The sequence below is a fragment of the Perna viridis genome, chromosome 5 (genome assembly GCF_037379345.1).
Source record: "Perna viridis isolate PV_CMFRI_1.1 ecotype Kerala chromosome 5, ASM3737934v1, whole genome shotgun sequence".
NCBI lineage: Eukaryota > Metazoa > Mollusca > Bivalvia > Mytilida > Mytilidae > Perna > Perna viridis.
The window spans coordinates 45,468,486-45,487,883 of record NC_142449.1 but is presented as its reverse complement, the minus strand read 5'-3'; the positions used below and the strand labels follow the sequence as shown (position 1 = coordinate 45,487,883).

Sequence of the window (19,398 nt, the reverse complement as noted above, 5' to 3'; positions counted from 1 at the left end):
CTAGCTGTTCAGTTGCTTTCTAGATGTATTGAATATACTTGAAACAAAAAAAAAGACCAAATTGAGATTTATGATGTGCCACCCATGACCTGATTCTTAGACAGAATGGTATGAACTGACAAGTCCTTAGTTTGAAGCAACTAACTTACTTGTACTAGATGGTGACAGAAGTAAAAAAACATTTTAATGCTAGTTGGCACATAGTAAAATACTGACGAAACAAACACTGAAGCATGAACAATGACAATGGGATAATTCAAATACGTCAACATCCGGGTGAAAACAAGAAACAAAGACGATCTACATATACATTGTAGGAACCAATTAAAAATGATAACATATAAAACTGAAAACAAGATTTACAAAACGAACAAGGTGGCAAGCGATTCAGGCTCTTAGGAGCTTTCATCGGTTTCGCTTATGATTTCTTGAATCCTATTTTTCTGTTTAAAAGTTTTAAATTTTTATTTTTTCATTTATTAGCATCTATTGACTAACCGAATGCCATGCACATAAACACTGCCATGTTTTAATATCAGATCGTATCAGTCTGAGGTTGACAAACAGAAAAACGACAAATTATCCTTTTACGATTCATTACAAAAAATTATTTTAATCTGTTTGATAACTTGATTGCTAACACAAAAAGGGTGGTTTGGCTTGGTCCGGGTGAGGCGCGTCGAAGGAGGCGATTGTAATGTACCATTTCGATGCAAGAATAATGTGCATGATTAAAACAACATGTACAAAACTTCTTAACAAATTCCAAGTGCCCATACTAAATTAGGCCTTAATGTGTCAGAAGCCAATAAAACAAAAATAGAAAATGGGATTAAAGAAACATTTGTAAGATAAAGTAAACGTATAGAAAGGCCTGAAAAATTCCCAACGATGTTAGAACTGTCAAATTTGCGATGCAAAGTTTTGGTCGTTCCCTCCCTCGAACTCGTACCGATGCAAAGTTTTGGTCGCTCCTTCTCTCGAACTCGTACCGCTGTGACATCTATGGCAACACCGCCTGCTCAAAGTCCAGCGCCCTAGACCACTCGGCCAGCTAGGCTATATGAAATATAGCATTCGCTGACCGGGTCATTCCTCCTCGTAGGGTTAATCTAGGGCTGTAACTTAGTACACGATGCATGGTAGTACGGGACAGTTCACTTAGATGTTATTATGTAGGATAGAGGATCAAATTAATGATGCATGTCACAACAAATCAATATTATACAGACGTCTCAGAATGTGACGACTCTATTCACTACACTGCTCCATCGGATCAAATTGATACAGGGAAGATATGTAAACGCATAGAAAGGTCTGAAAAATTCCCAACGATGTTAGAACTGTCAAAGGAGGAAATTCACTAACTTTAGTTTCAGGCCTACTATTTTCCCAAAGTTTCAACTTACAAATTTTCTATTTGCCTTTTTTAAAGCTAAAATATTATCTGAATACTAATATACAGAAAATACAAACTCTTGTGTCATAATTTAGTCACAAGGAGGGTACAAAATGCTATTTCCACACAGTTTTCAAAGAATTTTCACAAAAAATGAGAGGATTAGGGGTAGTTTTTTAATCCAAAAATATAGAGCGCAAGCTATAAACAACAAAATCTTTTTTAATAGTATAGAAGGCTATTTTTGCATTAATATCAAAGAGTTCGACAGATGCGCTCTATATTTTCTAAATAAAAATGTCTCATTAAATTAGCTATTTTAACAAAATTCGGCTTTTTTTGCTGATTTTCTTTATTTTCATCCTCAATTTTAGTGAAACACAGTCATTAACAGCAATGAAACTTTATTTTCAACGAAGGCATATTTTCAAATAGTAAATTTTGCAATTATCAAATTTATTTGAAACACTTTAGTTTTGGGGGCTGATTTTGACATTTTCTGAACATACTCCTTTGCGATGCAAATTTTTGGTCATTCCCGGGGAGGGAACGACCAAAAATTTGAATAATATTGATTTGTTGTGACATGCATTATTAATTTGCGAGGAGGAATGACCCGGCCAGCGAAAACTATATTTTATTTAGCCTAGCTGGCCGAGTGATCTAGGGAGCTGGACTTTGATCAGGCGGTGTTGCCATAGATGTCACAGCGGTACGAGTTCGAGTCCCGGGGAGGGAACGACCAAAAATTTGCATCGCAAATTTGACAGTTCTAACATCTTTGGGAATTTTTCAGACATTTCTATACGTTTACATATCTTCCCTGTATCAATTTGATCCGATAGAGCAGGTAGTGAATAGAGTCGTCCCATTCTGAGCCGTTTGTATAATATGGCTTTGTTGTGACATGCATCATTAATTTGATCCTCTATCCTACATAATAACATCTAAATGAGCTGTCCCGTGCCACCATACATCGTGTACTAAGTTACAGCCCCTAGATTAATCCTACGAGGAGGAATGACCCGGGCAGAGAAAGCTATATTGTATATAGCCTAGCTGGCCGAGTGGTCTAGGGCGCTGGACTTTGAGCAGGCGGTGTTGCCATAGATGTCACAGCGGTACGAGTTCGAGTCCCGCGGAGGGAACGATCAAAATTTAGCATCGCAAATTTGACAGTTCTAACATCGTTGGGAATTTTTCAGACCTTTCTATACGTTTACGCATCTTCCCTGTATCAATTTGATCCGATGGAGCAGTGTAGTGAATAGAGTCGTCACATTCTGAGACCTTTGTATATATATATATGCTATATTTCTCTGCAATTCTAACAATCATGTCACTTTAAACAGTATTGAAATCACCAAATTCTAGAAACTTTTATTCATAAATTAGAAAATCTTGTTTCTAGAAAAAGAAACATCGAAGCGAATTTTTATGTGCACAATGTGTATTTAACTCCAACGAAATTTGTTGAATATTCAAATACAACAGTGTCTATCTACTCCAATGTAAATAAGTAAATAAACATCAATTTTATTGAAGTTTTTTTTTTCTAGAGAACGCTGTAAAAAAATAGGATGGTGCTATCATCATTGTCGTCGAAAACATTTTTAGCGCTATAAGAAGGCTAAACAGTTTGCTGTCGTGGATACATGTACTAAATATGCTGGTTTTAGTCTTATTCGTTGTTTTCAACGATAATTAAGAATCATTCATCACAATATACGTACATACTCACAGAAAGTATCAAAAGTGGCAATGCGAGTTTGATATTTTTAATATTGCATAATAACAAATATCATCATTCAAAGCTAGTTCTAATCAGCGGTTAAGCTACATTTTCCGAACAATGTCCTCGCTTCATTTTAGGGACATTCAACTAAATTGCAGGAGGTGATTGGAATTGATCTCGATTTTCCCTTGAGCTTCTAGCCAAGCTTTACCTTGTACCTTCCCAATACCTAAAATATAACGAATATTTTAACTAACTCATTAACAATTTAAACGTCTAACTAATGGAGATTCATTAAAGGAAAAAGACCAAATCGGGAGTTACAGGTTAGCACCAAAAGAGGAGAAGCGTAAATGATAAAACAAAGAGATAGAAACAGAAACTTTAACTGTAAAGCTACATTGAGCCATAAAAATGAATACTAAAAAACAACAAACATACTAAAAAACAAACCAAACCAAAACAAAACAAAAAACAAAACAAAAAGAAACCTCAAGAAACAGAAACAAATGAAATACAAACAAAAAATCAAAATAAAAAAAAATCAAACGGAAAGTTAAAAATAAATCAGAAAATGTGAGTTTTGATCGGCTCATGGACAATATTTTAGCTAGTGTCTTCTGATTTGAATTGATTATTCCATGCACTGAATTTTAGACCTTGCTTTTTATTTGTTGTTAATGTTACATTGGCCTTGACCTACATTAACAGACGGAAAAATATATTCAAGTTATTTCATACAAAGTAAACTTAAAAAAACCCATCTTATTGACATTTATGTTTGTGAGCAGGAAAAAAAGTCAATCACTGGTACATTAAATTAAGATCACTAAAAGGGGTATGATATATAACCGCGCAATGAACGTTTACAGTTTTAAATAAATTCTAACTAAAAAAAAAACAATATCAATGAAGAAAAAAGGACAAAAGACGAACATACAAAACTATTTGTTAGGGTTTAATTTGAAAAAAAAGAATGACGATGGAACATTCAGTATCATAAAATAAATAACACATAGCCTGGACTGCTGTTTATTGGAGTTTCTATACGTATTATTTTATTTATTTGTGTTATTTATGGTGATTTGTCTCCTCGTCCCATCGTTTAATTCCAGTTTTGTTTATTGGTAAATTTTTGAAGTGTAAGTGTTCATTATTTTCAACCTTGCATGTTCGATTTTACCTTTAAACAGGAATGAATTCCGTCTCCCCAATATTCCTTTCGGCATTTACACCGTCCATTTCTACACGTGGCGTTTTCATGACATTTGCGTGGACAAGTTTTTCCTGCAATACAGTCATTTCTTGTAATTTATGAAAAAAAAAATATTGATGCATCGACATTTAGTGTGTAAACATTAACTGCTAATGTTAACTATGATTATTAATCCAGCACTAGAAATAAAGGTTGAACATGATCGAACCTGGCCTTAACGACCGAGTTATGGTAACAAAAATAACAGTTCACTATTTTCAAGTTGTCTGCTGAAGACCTTTTGGTGATCTCTGGTGTTCCTTTTCTCTTTTTTTTCAAATATTTCAAATACTAAATGTTACTCCAACATTGGTCTTAAAATAACTGTGTAAATTCTTACGTTTACATGAAGATATTCCATTCCCGAAGTAACCTTTTCTGCATACACATCTTCCATTCTCACAGACAGCGAGACTGTGACAGAGATCGCACATTTTAGCTGAAAATAAGTTAGTTCAATTATTTTGCTAGATTTCTAAGCATGGAAATAAAACAATATTAAGATTGTGAACTAAAACGAAATGTATTGTTTTTTCGACTTACTGAGGATATTTTAAAAAAACTTAAGATATATTTGATCAATTTCCAATTAAAGAAACTTCGGCGAAATTTTAACAATAACTGTTTGCACACTTCAAATAAGATTCGTTACAATTTCAACGTAAATCAAAGTGAAGTGGTTATTGTACTATTCAAATGTTCACAAACACATCTTATATATGGTTACTGTGCATTTATAGTAAAAACGTAGTTTCTGTACCTTTTGTTTTAGTTACAGAGGGTCCTGAATCCTCCCACTGCCACAAAGTCTTCCTCCTTCTAGGGTTTATTTTCCAAGTCTTTGGAGGTTTGGTTATTGATTTTGTATTTGCTGGTGTTTTCATAATCGGAAAATAATCTCCAGATCGAAGATTTTTTAATCTTTGAAATAAACTCCTTATGTCCACTGGACTCTCTTTTATAAAAGACTCATTAGAATCATCGGATTGTTTCCTCTTTTTCATCAAAATTTCACTTTTCTCTTCTTTTCCCTCATGTGAAGTGTCTGTTTCTGTTGATTCAGAACTTGCATCTGCATCAATTTCTTCCTTATTTTTTTCTAAAGGTTGCTCACTGTCAGCGTTTTGCAGCCTACTGCCTGTCTTTTCTACTGACTTAAAATTCAATTTCCTTTTGGATTTAATCGTTCCATGTAGACTAGCTTTGTGCCTGGGAAATATTTTCCGTATCTCAACTGATTGCAAATTTTCTGGTTTCATCTTCTTGTCGATAAACGATGTGCCCTTCCTCCTTAATTTTGAAATGATATCAACCGTTTCCGAAGCTGTCACAATGGGTTTCGTATTTCGAAATGAAGAATTTACAGCGTTGATTTTTTTCACTTTTGACAATGATGTTCCTCTATGCTTTGCTTTTGAATTACTTGTTTTGTGATTCTTAGTTTCACGAGTTTTTGCTGTTAATTTTGATAGCGCTGTTGCAATTTTGCTTAATTTTTCTTCTAAAGCTTTCAAATTCTCTTCGCCCGTTTTCTGTGGGGTCCCTAATTCCTTATGGAACAAGTCTGATTTCCCAGTGTTTCTTAAATTGTTTTTTTTTATTACTGGTTTTGGTTCTGATTTCTTTGCAAAGGAATTTGTATTGCCCTTTTGTACCAAAGAATTTGGGGTTTGGTTTGATTTATGGTTTTTTTTCCTATTTAACTGGGCTTGCGACCTTCTAGGTATCAGTTTTGTGGCCCTAACTCTCTTTATTTCTGAAAAAGTTTTTCTGTTGTCTACCTTTTCCTTATCTACGTTTTCGTGTGACAAACGTTTTGGATTCTTTCTAGTAAGCGTTAATTTGTTCTCACCTTTGCTTGCTACAAAAGGGAAAAAAGTTTTTCGCGGTCGCAAATTATTCCTGTTTACTTCTTCGACAGATGGAACAGTTCGTATACTTATAAAATTTTCTTTATTGGTATTAGTTGCCCATGGAAAAACTCTTTGCTGAGGTCTTGGTTGTTTGGCTTGATTAGCTATTGGAACACTTAGTGTTATGGGCGACTCGATTACATTTAATTTTCTCCGAGACCATGGGATCAAGGGTTTTGTCAGTCGGTCGTTCCTACGATTGACAATTCCTTGGCTTTGTTGTCCCATGGATGTCGATAACAGTACTGTTTGTTCAGTTGCTTTCTTGACTGCCCAAGGAAATGTTGCTGTCGGTCTCAATTTCCTGGTGGCACTTGAGGATCGAGTCATTGTACGTCTTGAATTTTTTCCATTAATATTATTTACTGCCCACGGAATTGCGACCTTTTTTGAATGTGAATTCTGTCTAGTCAACTCTCTTGGAACCGATGAAGGTTGGGTATTTGACCTTTGCTTTGTAACGTCTTTACTTGCTTGCCGAACTCGCCATGGAAATATAGTTTCTGTCTTTCTTGTTGCGGATTGCATATTAGTTCTTTGCCTGTTTGCTTCCCATGGAATAGCATTTCTTTGCATTTGGTTATTTTCCCTTATAGTGTTTACACCAAATGTCACTTCTGTATTTTTTCGAACGTTCACATTATTTGGTCTTCTGACTCTCAAAGGTGTTGGTATATTGTTTTGATTAAATTTAAGTGAATTTGAAGCTGGCGATTGTCTTTGGAATGCCTGTTCCTTAATAACATGCCTTCCTGCCCATGGAAATACCGTCTTTTCAGGCAACTTGTCATCCTCTTCTTCGTCACTAAGGTCTCTTTCTTCTTGTCTTCTTTCAAGGAAGTCATTTCCATCAAGACGTTTTAAGATATCTGTTTTCAATCTATCTGTGCCTGAAAAAAACGATGTTGTGTAATTGAAATTAAAAACTTTGATTTGAATTGTTTACCAAAATACGCAAATATAGTATTTATATAATTATACAAGTTATTCATTTTCTCCGTTTCAAAATATGGTTAAAATGTAATTCACAGAAAATAGTCCTCTTCCTTTTTTTTTTATCTATGCCATTTTGCACTTTTTTCCTTTCCTTGACTTTATCATGTTGTCTTGATGGATGAGGTTGGAGTGTTATGTTAAAAATAAAAAAGTAGATGTAAAAGTGATTTTGCACGTTTCAGTGAACGTAATATTCCTGTCAACACGATTAAGAGTTTAATGACGGAACAAAACAGTAGTGTTCTTTTAAATTTTTGGCTTTACTTTACCCCCGATGAAAGATGTTCTGTCAAATCTAGAATTGAAGTTGTTGTTTAGACGGTTGTCTAGTTGTCCAGTTGCGGTTTCTAAAAAAGAAGAAAAAAAAACATAACAAATATGGTTAAATGCTCGACAAATGTACTCCCAATTAAACTATTTTTATCAAATCAATAATCTGCAGTTGCAGTAACCAGAGAACGATGACCCTACACGTATATCTGTTTGAAGTTCATAACATTGTTTCTGCCCCTGTTTTTCTTTCTTGCGTTTTACATATAAAGTTTGAATATAACTCAGACTGTAGCCTATATTACTTCACTATAAAACAAACATGTAAAATATCTGCCATTTATAAATTATATGCTACAACAAACTGTATTTGTATTCCAATACATCAACAGAACCGAGCACGAGTTGTTTATACTTTGGCCCTCTTATATAATATCATTCTTGAAACATGTTTCTTTTTGGTTTTGGTTTTGTATTTGTTTTTGTTTTGTAAATGAATCACAGCTTGAATGGAGAAACTATCTACATCAGAAATACATTCTCTATTTAGGTTTATTTTTCGGTTTTTAGGTCTTTGAATTTAATCTTATCAATTTAACCTTTACCATTTTGTTTTGTTTTTGTTGTTGGTTATTTAAAATATTTTATTTTAAAATATGAATAAATGTTCAACTTATGTTCTATTCATAATATTTTTTTTATTTCTTATAATTTATCTAATATGGAGAATGAAACTTATTTCTATTGCAATAGAGTGATTCAAACATTTTATATTGCATTTATTTACGCTCAAACATAACATTTATTTCAATGTTGATAGTTCGTAATACGTTCGCTTATGTTCGTTTAATACACAACCACAGACGTTTAATAAAACAACACTCAATCATTCCATTTGTAAAATTAATAATCCAATCGTCCATTATTTTATTAGATAAGCCAACATGATTTTGTTGTCGTAGAACAATTTAAAACAGTTTTGACCAGGTAATTCACTACTCAATCATTACCACCTTTTATTATATCTTTTGATGGTTGATTAATGAGAATGTAGATGTAAGAGGTGATACGATATTTCATGTACTTTTTGTTAATGAAATGAATTATAATGGATAGAAATTAATGTACTTTCTGTTTCGTTTTTTTCTGTCGTAAATTTTAGAAAATTTACACACATGTCAGGTTATCTTACAAATTGTTCTTTTTCGTTTTAAGTTACATCTAATTCAAACAAGTAAACTGTTCTTCAAGCCAATGTAAAATAAATGATTGTGTGATCAATGGAAACTTACAAGTAGTTAGTTAACTTTACCTGTCCATTTATTTTGACAAATGTGAATGTCCTGATGTAACTTTGTGTACAAACAGTAGCAAACAGACTATAGTTAATTTTTGAAAATTGATAAATAGAATGTGTATTGACGATAATATTTTAATAAAAAATCTTTCTTCTTTGATTACAGTATACTTTTAATATAATATAATGTAATCAACTATTTAATAAAACACGGGAGAGAGATGCTGTGTTGGTAAATGGACGAATGGGTCATCCGGAATGATGTATAAAATTATACAGGAACTAGGAAATGGGCAATGATGCTTTTGTATTATGAAATTGAAAATAGTGATAACGTAAGGGACGGAACAATAGGGAACAAGAGCTGATATGTGATGGTGTGTCAGAGTGGGACTATATGATATAGGTAATGATGTTTCCTGGACAGAGTAATCACGGGAACCAAGGTTATAGCGGTAATCAAAATAATGTAATCCAGGGACAAAGACCAGACATTGAAAACAGACATTCACAACAAAGAATATAAAGTAACTAAAATCATACATAAAAAGTAACAAAAGCAAAAGAGTAACTCGGACTCGGAGCATGGACCAGGTGCACAGGTAGGGTAAGCGTCCTTTGCTTTTCTAGAAACACTAGGGAATGGAGTGTAAGTAATGAATGTAGTGATGTGGGTCAGCATTTTTGTGAATATTTATTTGATGGTATAAGGGAAGGGCAATAGGGAATGGTGAAAATGGATTTTGGGAAGACCAATTGGAAATGAATATTTTGTAGACTATGGGGATGAAAGACGTATTGTATGGGTGTGGAACAACCGTGTTGAAAATGTCTAAGACGAATCGTACCATGCTAAAAATGAGTAATCCACCATTTAAGAAGCGTATTGGTGTTCAAAGGTTAAAGTTCAAACCAAACAAAACATTTCAGAATATGCCAATAAAACGTTATGTAAGCATCTATAAATTCAACATACCTATTGAATTGAATAACACATTTAGGAGTACTATAACAGGTGTTACCATCTTTCTTGCCGCTAAGGGCTAAGCCAATAAACTGAAATATTAGGGTATATTCATACTTTTATTAAGCCTACAAAGCTATTTGTAATGAATGGTTGACACAAATGTTCGTTTTTAATTCAACGTACAAAGTCAGTAAGCAAACAAATATGAATCATTTCCATAAAAACAGATAATATACACATGAGTATACAACATTAACTAACACTTTATTCATTTCATATTTGAATTTAGAAAGTAAAACAATCCTTTGGTTGTCTTATGTAAATTAAAAAAGTAAGCAATAAATGTAACTGTAAAAACTAAATCTACAAAGACATTCAAAACAATATTGAAGTAGCAAAGAATTAAAATAACGATAATAGAAATAACGGTAACATGTATCATCACGTAAAACTAAGAAGAAAATGATATAATTATAATAATAAGGTAAGTACTCGAACTCCGACAAATGCTAAGCGCTTTGACTATACTTACGTTTTTCGTGGAACCTGACATTTTTGCGGGCTCTTAATTTTCGCTATATAAGCAAGGTTCGAGAAATCGCGAATACAAAAGCTCACAGAATTTAAGTCCTGATATTTAACATATAATTTCCATCCATTAAATCAATCTGAAAACGCGAAAAATAAAGACCATAGAGCAAATTGCAGTATTTTCACCCGCGAAAATAATCAGTTATACGGTATCTAACGTTTTAATTATATAACCAAGGAGAAAAAAAAATCCGAATAAAACTAACCAGGCTCCGAAACAGCGTCTGTCGTTCACTCTAGACGCTGCCGCTAGCCCTCTCAGAAAATGCAAGAACCTAGCGAATAAATGTACGCTAAGTTATTCGATTGTAAACCAACGTATGCTTTAAATAGAATAACGCTCAAATATTTCGAAAAGCCTGTTTACAGCAGCGGTAAGTAAGAGAGGAAACGAATGTCTCCGGCTGCATGGAAAACTAACCTGTATTCATTGTTGATGCAAAACTCATGATTTATCATAATACGACATGGAATCGAGATATACTTTTGTAGTAACTATCCTTTTTGAACAAAAAATGCCATGAAAAACAAATTATCCAGACAAACAGGTTCGAGAGTCTGTTGCATTAATTGAAGTCGGTAAACAACAATTTTCGTATTGTGAAAGGCTATAAAACATACCTTGTAAACACCAAAACTGTCTTTTGATAAAGACTTTAAACGGAATTATGTCTTCCACGCATACATTCTTTTTGAAGACAAATTAGATCGTGCAGGTTCAATGACTCAAATAGACAATGCATCACTTTAATAAGTTTTAATTTGTCTCTCTTTCCTTTTGTGATAAAAAAAATTCCTTAAATTCGTTTTCCCTACGTCATAATGGATTACACATTTTCGTAATTTTCGGACATCAAGCATGACATGGTACATATGATGCTTTGTCGATGTTACTCAATATTCGATTGTGAATTTTGTTAGAAAATTAAAGTCATTTTCAAGTGTCTTAGAGGCTTTAGTTTGCATCCAAGATTTGATTAAGAGGTGCATCACAACGAAAACCATCTATGCGTAAACATAGATAGTTATTGTTTGAAAATTGTATAACTTTATTTTTTTATTTGAGCCAAACATTGCTAGTCGGCTGTCCAGACTGATGTGCCCGCTTGTGTTTTCCTTTCCATTTGTAAATATAACTACTTAAATGGATTTACCCCCACATATTTGGCAACGTTAAAAAGACGTGTTATTGTTTCTTAAATTAGTCTTTTTATAATGAGTTTTAAATTGTACTGTAATTTAAATATTTGACCATTTTATGAGGACTTCAATCTTATTATGGAAGAATAAGACAAGTTGTCTTGAATATGATTCCATTTGTATTTTACACAGACGGAAAAGATAAAAGTTCTACAAAACGTGCCAAAGACCACGTACGTTTAAGGTTTCTCTGACGTCAAGGAGAAGATTGTTTAAATGCAAGCCATGTATAAGAATTTTACCGATTCATCTGCTTTGTACAATTCCGGATTTCTGTTTGTTTTTCTTCTTGTCTTGTGTAAATTGTTATTCCTCTTTTCGCTTTTATTTTTGCTTCAATCTCCATTACTTCATTTTTGGTTTTTGAATTTTCTGTTTAGTCGTCTGAATATAGCTGAAATATTGCTGTTCGAACGTTAAACCCTAACAAACAAACAAACAAACTGTTTAGTCTTTTAGTCTGGCTGTTTTGATTTTACAGCACATTGACACAGAAGAAATTTAAATGACAACAAGTTTAAAAAGGGATACAGAAATAATTTCATACCGGATTATTACAGAATTATTACCAGATTATTCTCACTTGCAATATGGCGGGTGCCGCTAGAGTAGCAAGACAAGCTTACCCTTCCGGAGCACCTGTTGTCACTTCCACTTTTTTTCGTGGAATTTCATAATTGCTAGTGCATTAGTTTTCCGTGTGACGTCTTGTCTCCCTTATCTTCGGTTTTTATGTGTAATATTTTTCATTTTGTTCGCCACATTGTGGATGTTTGTCTTTGTGTCATGTGTTTCTTCTTAGGCCATGTACTTGGACTTTGAATCATCACACTGGAGGCGCTTCGGTATTGTTTTTGAATAATCCCACTGCTGGCGCGTCGGTATTGTTTTTGAATAATCCCACTGCTGGCGCGTCGGTATTGTTTATGAATCATTCCACTGCTGGTGCTTCGATATTGTTTATGAATCATCCCACTGCTGGCGCTTCGGTATTGTTTTTGAATCATCTCACTGGCGGCGCTTCGGTATTGTTATGAATCATCCCACTGCTGGTGCTTCGGTATTGTTTTTGAGTCATCCCACTAGTGGCAATTCGGTATTGTTTTTGTCGATAAACGATATGGAGAAATACCTTAGCTTAACGTTGTATTTATATGTAAAACTAGTGTAATTAGGTTGACATTTGTCTGTGAAACGGTATATGTAGTACTTGCATGTTTTAGATGCTTAGAAAAACAAATGACCTTAAAAGTTTCAACTATCAATAGATGACTGTTTAAAACTACAAAATAGCATTATCAAGATTCATACGAGCAGTTCTTTTTGGTTTAATGCGGGTTATATTACGATTATTCTTTAACATCCACATTCACGACGTGATGCAAAAGGACAACAAACAAAACAGTCCATCAATCGTGGCCTCAATTAGTATTTGCAGGGTAATAACAAAAAGAGTAATCAAGGGAACCAGGATTCTTGAGGAAATAAAAAAGAATGTAATCCAGGGACAAAGACCAGACAGGGAAAACAGACACACACAGCAAAGAACATCAGATAATAATACGTACAAAGCAGCAAAAGTATATGACTAACTCGAACTCCACTTAAAATTGCACCGGTAGAGTAAGCGTCCTCTATTTTTCTAAAAAAAAAAACAATCACCGAGTTGCCTCATAAAACGTCAAGCTTGGGGTAGACCAAAGAGAAAAGGCACCGAACTGGTTAAGTATCAGAAATAACCAAAAAGATTAGTCAAATAGAAAGTCCGTATAACAAATGGCACATTATATTACGATGTGTAGATAAGTAATAGAAGAAATCGTTTGAATAAATGAAATTAATACTAGTGTACAGATAATCATTCATCATCATGTAAACACGGAGCACGTGACGTGAAGTGTCTTTTCCGTTTTACTTCGACCTTTCTGAAAAAAGTAGTACTGACTGGCATACATTATGCAGAAGAGCTTTTTCAGCATATTTGACTGTGACTAATTTACGTTGTTTTTTTCTTTTCTACCATTAATTTCTATAATTAAGCTATTGTTTTCACAGTTGGTACGCTTGTATTTCAAATATCGGTTTGACTCATAGATAATTTAGGCAACAAATATAATTGCTACCCCCTGCTGACCGGTTTTATCTTGTATTCACTTTCCGATGCTGGTTTTGTGCACCATATATAAGCAAGGCATAAAGAAAAATATATAACTATAAACCACCGTCAATAAGTTTTGTTTTCTTGTATTGTAATACAATTTCTGAAAAATGCAACAATCAATTTCTACCACAATGAATTGTTCATAATATTTGAAAAGTCACTTTTTGTATTATATTTATGTTTTCATTCTAATCAATATCAGTCTTATAAGAGAAGAAAAGAATGGACTGAATTTTGTTAAAAAAAGAATCGAGTAATTTTATTTAGAATTTGAAGAATAGCGTGACCTAGTTGCAAATAAGACGGTTTTATCTAATTGAAGACAGGCAAAAATGGTAACCAATTATAAGTACTCAATGGTAGCTTTTGTTTAAAATCTGAACGATTCGACACCTGTCTAAGCTGAAGAAGTTCTCAAAATGGAAAAGTTAAGATTGGTTTCACTATAATCGATATTGGAACAATGCGTTTCTTTTACTCAAAAATCTCAAACATGATTACAGATCATTTTAATGGTTATCGTTTATTTTTAATGAAACAGAATTTCGAAACATGTGAATCATAAGAGATCAGTGATTGAAATAGGAATCATAAACTGAGACATCGTTTTATGGGAAGCCATGTTTGATACACGATTTGGAATCATTTAATCGTGATTCTAAATTAGCTTCACCTAAAAGAAATGCAAACATGATTCGTATATATTCCAGATGAATCATTTTAAACGACTAAGATCGATTATTAATAGATCCTACGTAAAAAGAGCGCATTTTACCCATTATTCATTTTACTTATTGTAATAGTTCATCATTTTCAATCAATTTATAGACACTGATAGTGTCATAACAGTGAAAAGGTGAACTATGCATGTTATTAGTTATAATAATGTAAAACGGGAGGTAATACATAGCTAAATTATGGCATTCATAATGGATATTTAAATAAAAATAATCAGTATCGACCAAATCAATTGAAACTTGGGAAATTGAAAGATTAATATTTAAATAATGTTTAAGAAATATATTCGTTCAGTTTCAAACTGTTAAAACATTTGGACAATGCAAAGCAATCATTTGGCTGTTTATTTCAGAAATATGTTGAAAAACTTCTGATAATAGGTAGATTACATTATAGTGTCAGAGTTAAAATTTGAATAAATACGCCTGTGATCGACAGACAGGTTTTATGTTTCAAAAGGAGATTAGTAAGTGCATCATAATTTCATGATACATTACCATTCTAATCATAAAAAATCAAGTTATAACACTAGTAAATGCACTTTAGTACCTTTCTAAAAAATATTTAAGGCATTTTAAATCCCTTTTTTTTCACGTAAAAGAAACGCACTGTTCCAATATATTATAGTGAAACCTATCTTAACCTATCCATCTTGAGAATTTCTTCAGCTTAGACAGGTGTCGAATCGTTCAGCATTAAAAGATAGTGGCCGTGAAGGAGTAATCAAGGGAACCAAGGTTATAGCGGTAATCAAAAGAATGTAATCCAGGGACAAAGACCAGACATGGAAAACAGACATACACAACAAAGAACATAGAGTAACTAAGATATACATACAAAGTAACAAAAGCAAATGAGCAACTTAAACTCCACTTAAAACTGGGAGCATGGACCAGGTGTAGTGGTAGGGTAAGCGTCCTCTGCTTTTCTAGAAACACCCACCGAGTTGCATATAAAAAGTCAAGTCCGGAGTAGACGACAGAAGAAAGGAAAACTATGACACGTTGAACAAATCAGTTTTCATGGCGCAGATGGATACACCGGAACGATCCCTGAGTTCATGATGACGGCCAAAAAACTTTTGCAGTGATGACTTAAATCTTGTAGAAACATAACCCTGCTCCAAAAGTTTATTTGTTAGAATTCTAGCGCGATATAAAAAGTCTGCGTAGTTTCGGCAAGCTCTGGCATAACTTATGAGTTTTGATATGAACACTCCATACGCAAGTGCTGAAGGAAAGTTGCCACAGATGAAAGTTGACAATTTTGAATGAAAAGTCATCACGTTTGTCGTAAAGTTTGGTCAAAAGTTTTCCTTTACCATCGATTTCTAAGTATAGGTCAAGATATGAGGCTGACTTCACAGTGTTTGTAGTATCCTTTGTCTCAAGTTCTTTGGGGGTAGATGCGATGTATCAAATCCCCAAAATTAGGATTGTTTAAAGATAATACGTCATCTATATAGCGGAAACTGAGATTGAAAGATCTAGCTAAACGATATTCTTTCTTTGGGATCAGATCAGCTATAAAGTCAGCCTCATAAGAGTAAAGGAATAGGTTAGCAAGTAGAGGAGCACAATTTGTTTCCATAGGAATGCCGATCGTTTGTTGAAAAACGCGTCCACCACACTGGACAAACATATTGAAGATGTATTGGATGAGATCAACCAGGACCATTTCATATGTTTGTTAAAATAATTTGGGATTCCCTGGAAAAGCGAAGTTAAACACTTCTCAATTTTATGTCCTCTAACTTCGGCTATGTTAGACTTAGGATCTATGGTCGTAACATTAATCCAGGTCAAGCGGGTTCTGTTTAGATACTTCGCATAATATTATTTTACAAATGTATATGGATTATCTGAACTACATTTGTTAGGTAAAGTTTTTCTATGATTGTAGGTAATTGAATTTTCGAAAGAATAATATATTGTTGCTTCTGTTGCATGATATTGATCGCGTGATGTTGGCTCAATCTCAATTTCCTCGGCAACAAATAAGTAATCTTTAGCTCTCTGATCTGTAGTCAAAAGGAAGTCAATACTCACCTGGATGCATGATAAAGGGGGATTCCACGTTCCTCGACTTAACTTCGAACCCGTCTTAAGCAACTACTCTGATTTGTTTGTGACTTTCAACGATTACGCGGAAAGGGTAAAGAGTTAATAAATCAAAAGCGGTAAACAGAGTTTTGAGCCACGCCGTACCTTGTTAAAGGTGCCAAATTATGTCGAGTTGTTGTAGAGCATAATCGACCTCTGCCATTTATAATTCCAGGATGGAATCGGCTAGATTTGGCTCCAGGTATGTCATAAGTAATATTAATAACTTGAATGTCTTCAAGATCAAGTATTCTATGTATCTTGAATCATAACAATGTATGTTCAGTATTGTCGTCTTGAGGCTTGGATATAGGGGCAGATATATAGGTATGACAATTAATGGACCGTAAAGTCTTGCACTTCTCTGATCACCGATGTGAGTAACGTAAAAGCTTGTTCCAAAAGGCTTAGCTTTGAACCTGACCGTGCATATCTGTCCAGGTAGTATTGCACACTGCAAAACAAATGCGACGCCATCTGCCCATGGGGAATCATTTTGGTCCATTCCATGGAGGTGTATTATTGTACTGTCTGTGTGCATTTCATTCCTTATGTGAAGAATAATTTCAAGATTTTCATGCGCAATGACGGAGTCCTGGAAACATTCGATAACTGCAATTACCATTCTCGAACCTTATCCATCTGCAGAAATAAAGTCTTTCTCTTCATCTTCTGAATAATATTTTTGTGAATCGTTGTATGGAGAAAAGCGTCTCCTGTTAGGACGAAGAAGTATTTTGTTCATCATTATGAACCGATGCTCTATTATTTAATAACATTCGTATGTCGAATCTGTTTTTCTACATGTACACGATGTACAATTAGGGGCACCAATTTAGGGGCACCAATTAGGTATCATGTACACGATGTACAATTAGGGGCACCAATTAGGTATCATGTACACGATGTACAATTAGGGGCACCAATTAGGTATTCGCCAAGTTCCTCATAAAATGTTAAATCTGGGGTAGACGAAAGAGGAAAGGAAAATTATAACAAGTTGAACAAATCAGTTTTCATTCGGTAGATCGATACACCGTAACGATCCAAGAGGTATAATGACAAATCCATGTGAAAACAATGGAAACCATTTATGGACAAATCTTTGTCAATAGAAAAACAGTTTGAAATTTGATTTTTAAAGAACATTCCGAAAGAATGTCATATATCTTGCTTTAGTTATCAGCCCCAACGGTATAATCGGTGATGCATGTATCTGATGTTTACTATCGAGCCAATCCACATATCTGATAAAACATTCTAAGGTCACTGAACCTGTGTCAAAGTAATGATGAAACAAAAATTCACAAGTCAACATGTGTTATTGAAAGTAGGAAGAAAAATTGTATTTTTAAATCACCAAATTATTATGTATTAATTTGTCGTCATGTTTACATGTAAATTGGGACAGTAAGAACGGTATTTACAAAAATTAAAATAAATACATTTCAATATATCAAAATATACAACAAGTGTATAATTAAGTATCATTCTGTGTAAGAATGCGGCAATGGATGGAACATCATAATTTTCAATTTGGTATTTTTTCCCTTAGATATATTCAACACATCTAGAAAACAACTGGAAAGCTAATTAAATCTATCCTGAAGCATCTTTCTCGTAGATACTGTTTATCGAAGGAAAAACTGTGGGTGAATTTTCCCGCCATTTTTCCATAGTGTATTTTAACTAAATTTGGCCTATCAATATCTTTAATGGTTATTTCTGGAGCTTTTCAGATATAAATACTTGGTTAATGCAATGAAATGTCTGTGTTGTTGCATGTGCCACACCTTATACACATTTTGCTTGATTCTTATACGGAGAAGTACTTCGTCTTTCAAATGAAACATAGCCTTTGACCGATATTTTATTCAATGCATTAATTAAACCTAGAAGTAAAACATATTTGCGAAAGTCGAGTCTCTTATGTTTTCACATGATGCTTTTATGGCTGCTTCGAGTGACCAAACCCATCAAAGAACTATTCAAGTGCCATCAATAAAGGGCCATTTTTATAAACAATTCTATAAGATTTTTAAAACATTTGCATTAATAATTTCAATGTAGATTAGCTTTGAAACTAAGCCATTCAGTATCAAAAAACGCATTTGGGTGATCATTTTCGTCATGTAAAAGGACCCAAAGAGATCCGTTTATAGAGGGCGAGTGAAACATGATAAATTAGTATTTTCCAAGTTTTTGAGCAATAAACTAAGGGTACATGGAAATCTGCGCGTATATTATCTAAATACGTGTAACATGCTCCAATGGAGCGAATATCTGATAATAATCCACAAAATATTCTGAATAATATAAGGAAAATCCTTATAAATAAAAATTAAGTGATTAAACCATAAAAAATAAGAAAAGACAATTGAGTAAGACACAATTTTCTATTCATAGACGAGTAAATCTTAAATGCATGTGAAACATTTGATTTTCAGTAAATGACATAATACTCAAGTTAAAGTTAATTAATGTTACACAGGCAAAAATAATGTAGATATCCTTTCTGTTTATAAAACGAAAATAAGAAGACATTGGTTCTCTATCAGAGTGGTTAAAGGCCGTTAGGTCCTTAATTTTGAAAGGAATGAAAGTTTTAAGTAGGTCAATGAGTGCCAATGCGACATCAGTTTTCAAAGACCCTGATGTATCAAAAACATTGCCTACTATACATGACAAATATATTGTCATATCAGCAGACAAAGCCCAAAACAACATTGTTTTTGTCTGCAAAACGTTTTACATCCAATGTTTATTATCAGAGG

At 33.6% G+C, this 19,398-nt stretch overlaps 1 protein-coding gene and 1 pseudogene across 2 annotated transcripts; both read right to left on the bottom strand.

Annotated features, from left to right (window-relative positions):
* Positions 1-3,161: 3,161 nt before the first annotated feature.
* LOC148617906 (uncharacterized) lies at positions 3,162-11,157 on the bottom strand. 2 transcript variants are annotated; one of them, XM_088585558.1, is made up of 7 exons: positions 11,045-11,157; positions 9,842-9,921; positions 7,568-7,645; positions 5,150-7,192; positions 4,730-4,828; positions 4,318-4,421; positions 3,162-3,363 (listed from the first exon to the last, which is right to left on the bottom strand). In XM_088585558.1, exons 2-7 carry the CDS (start codon positions 9,888-9,890, stop codon positions 3,331-3,333), a joined length of 2,406 nt encoding a protein of 801 aa, XP_088441684.1. In that variant the 5' UTR covers positions 9,891-9,921; positions 11,045-11,157; the 3' UTR covers positions 3,162-3,330. The 2 variants fall into 2 exon arrangements, with proteins under 2 accessions (XP_088441684.1, XP_088441685.1); XM_088585559.1 differs by lacking the exon at positions 11,045-11,157 and adding an exon at positions 10,845-10,965.
* Positions 11,158-14,392: 3,235 nt separating this feature from the next.
* LOC148617905 (uncharacterized) lies at positions 14,393-17,426 on the bottom strand (annotated as a pseudogene).
* Positions 17,427-19,398: the final 1,972 nt, after the last annotated feature.

Coding starts and splice junctions, on each gene's coding strand:
- LOC148617906 (XM_088585558.1), bottom strand. CDS start 9,890: ATGGTAACACCTGTTATAGTACTCCTAAATGTGTTATTCAATTCAATA. Junction 7,646..9,841: donor TGTGTTATTCAATTCAATAG/GTATGTTGAATT, acceptor CTTCTTTTTTAG/AAACCGCAACTGGACAACTA. Junction 4,422..4,729: donor TGGAATATCTTCATGTAAAC/GTAAGAATTTAC, acceptor ACTGTATTGCAG/GAAAAACTTGTCCACGCAAA.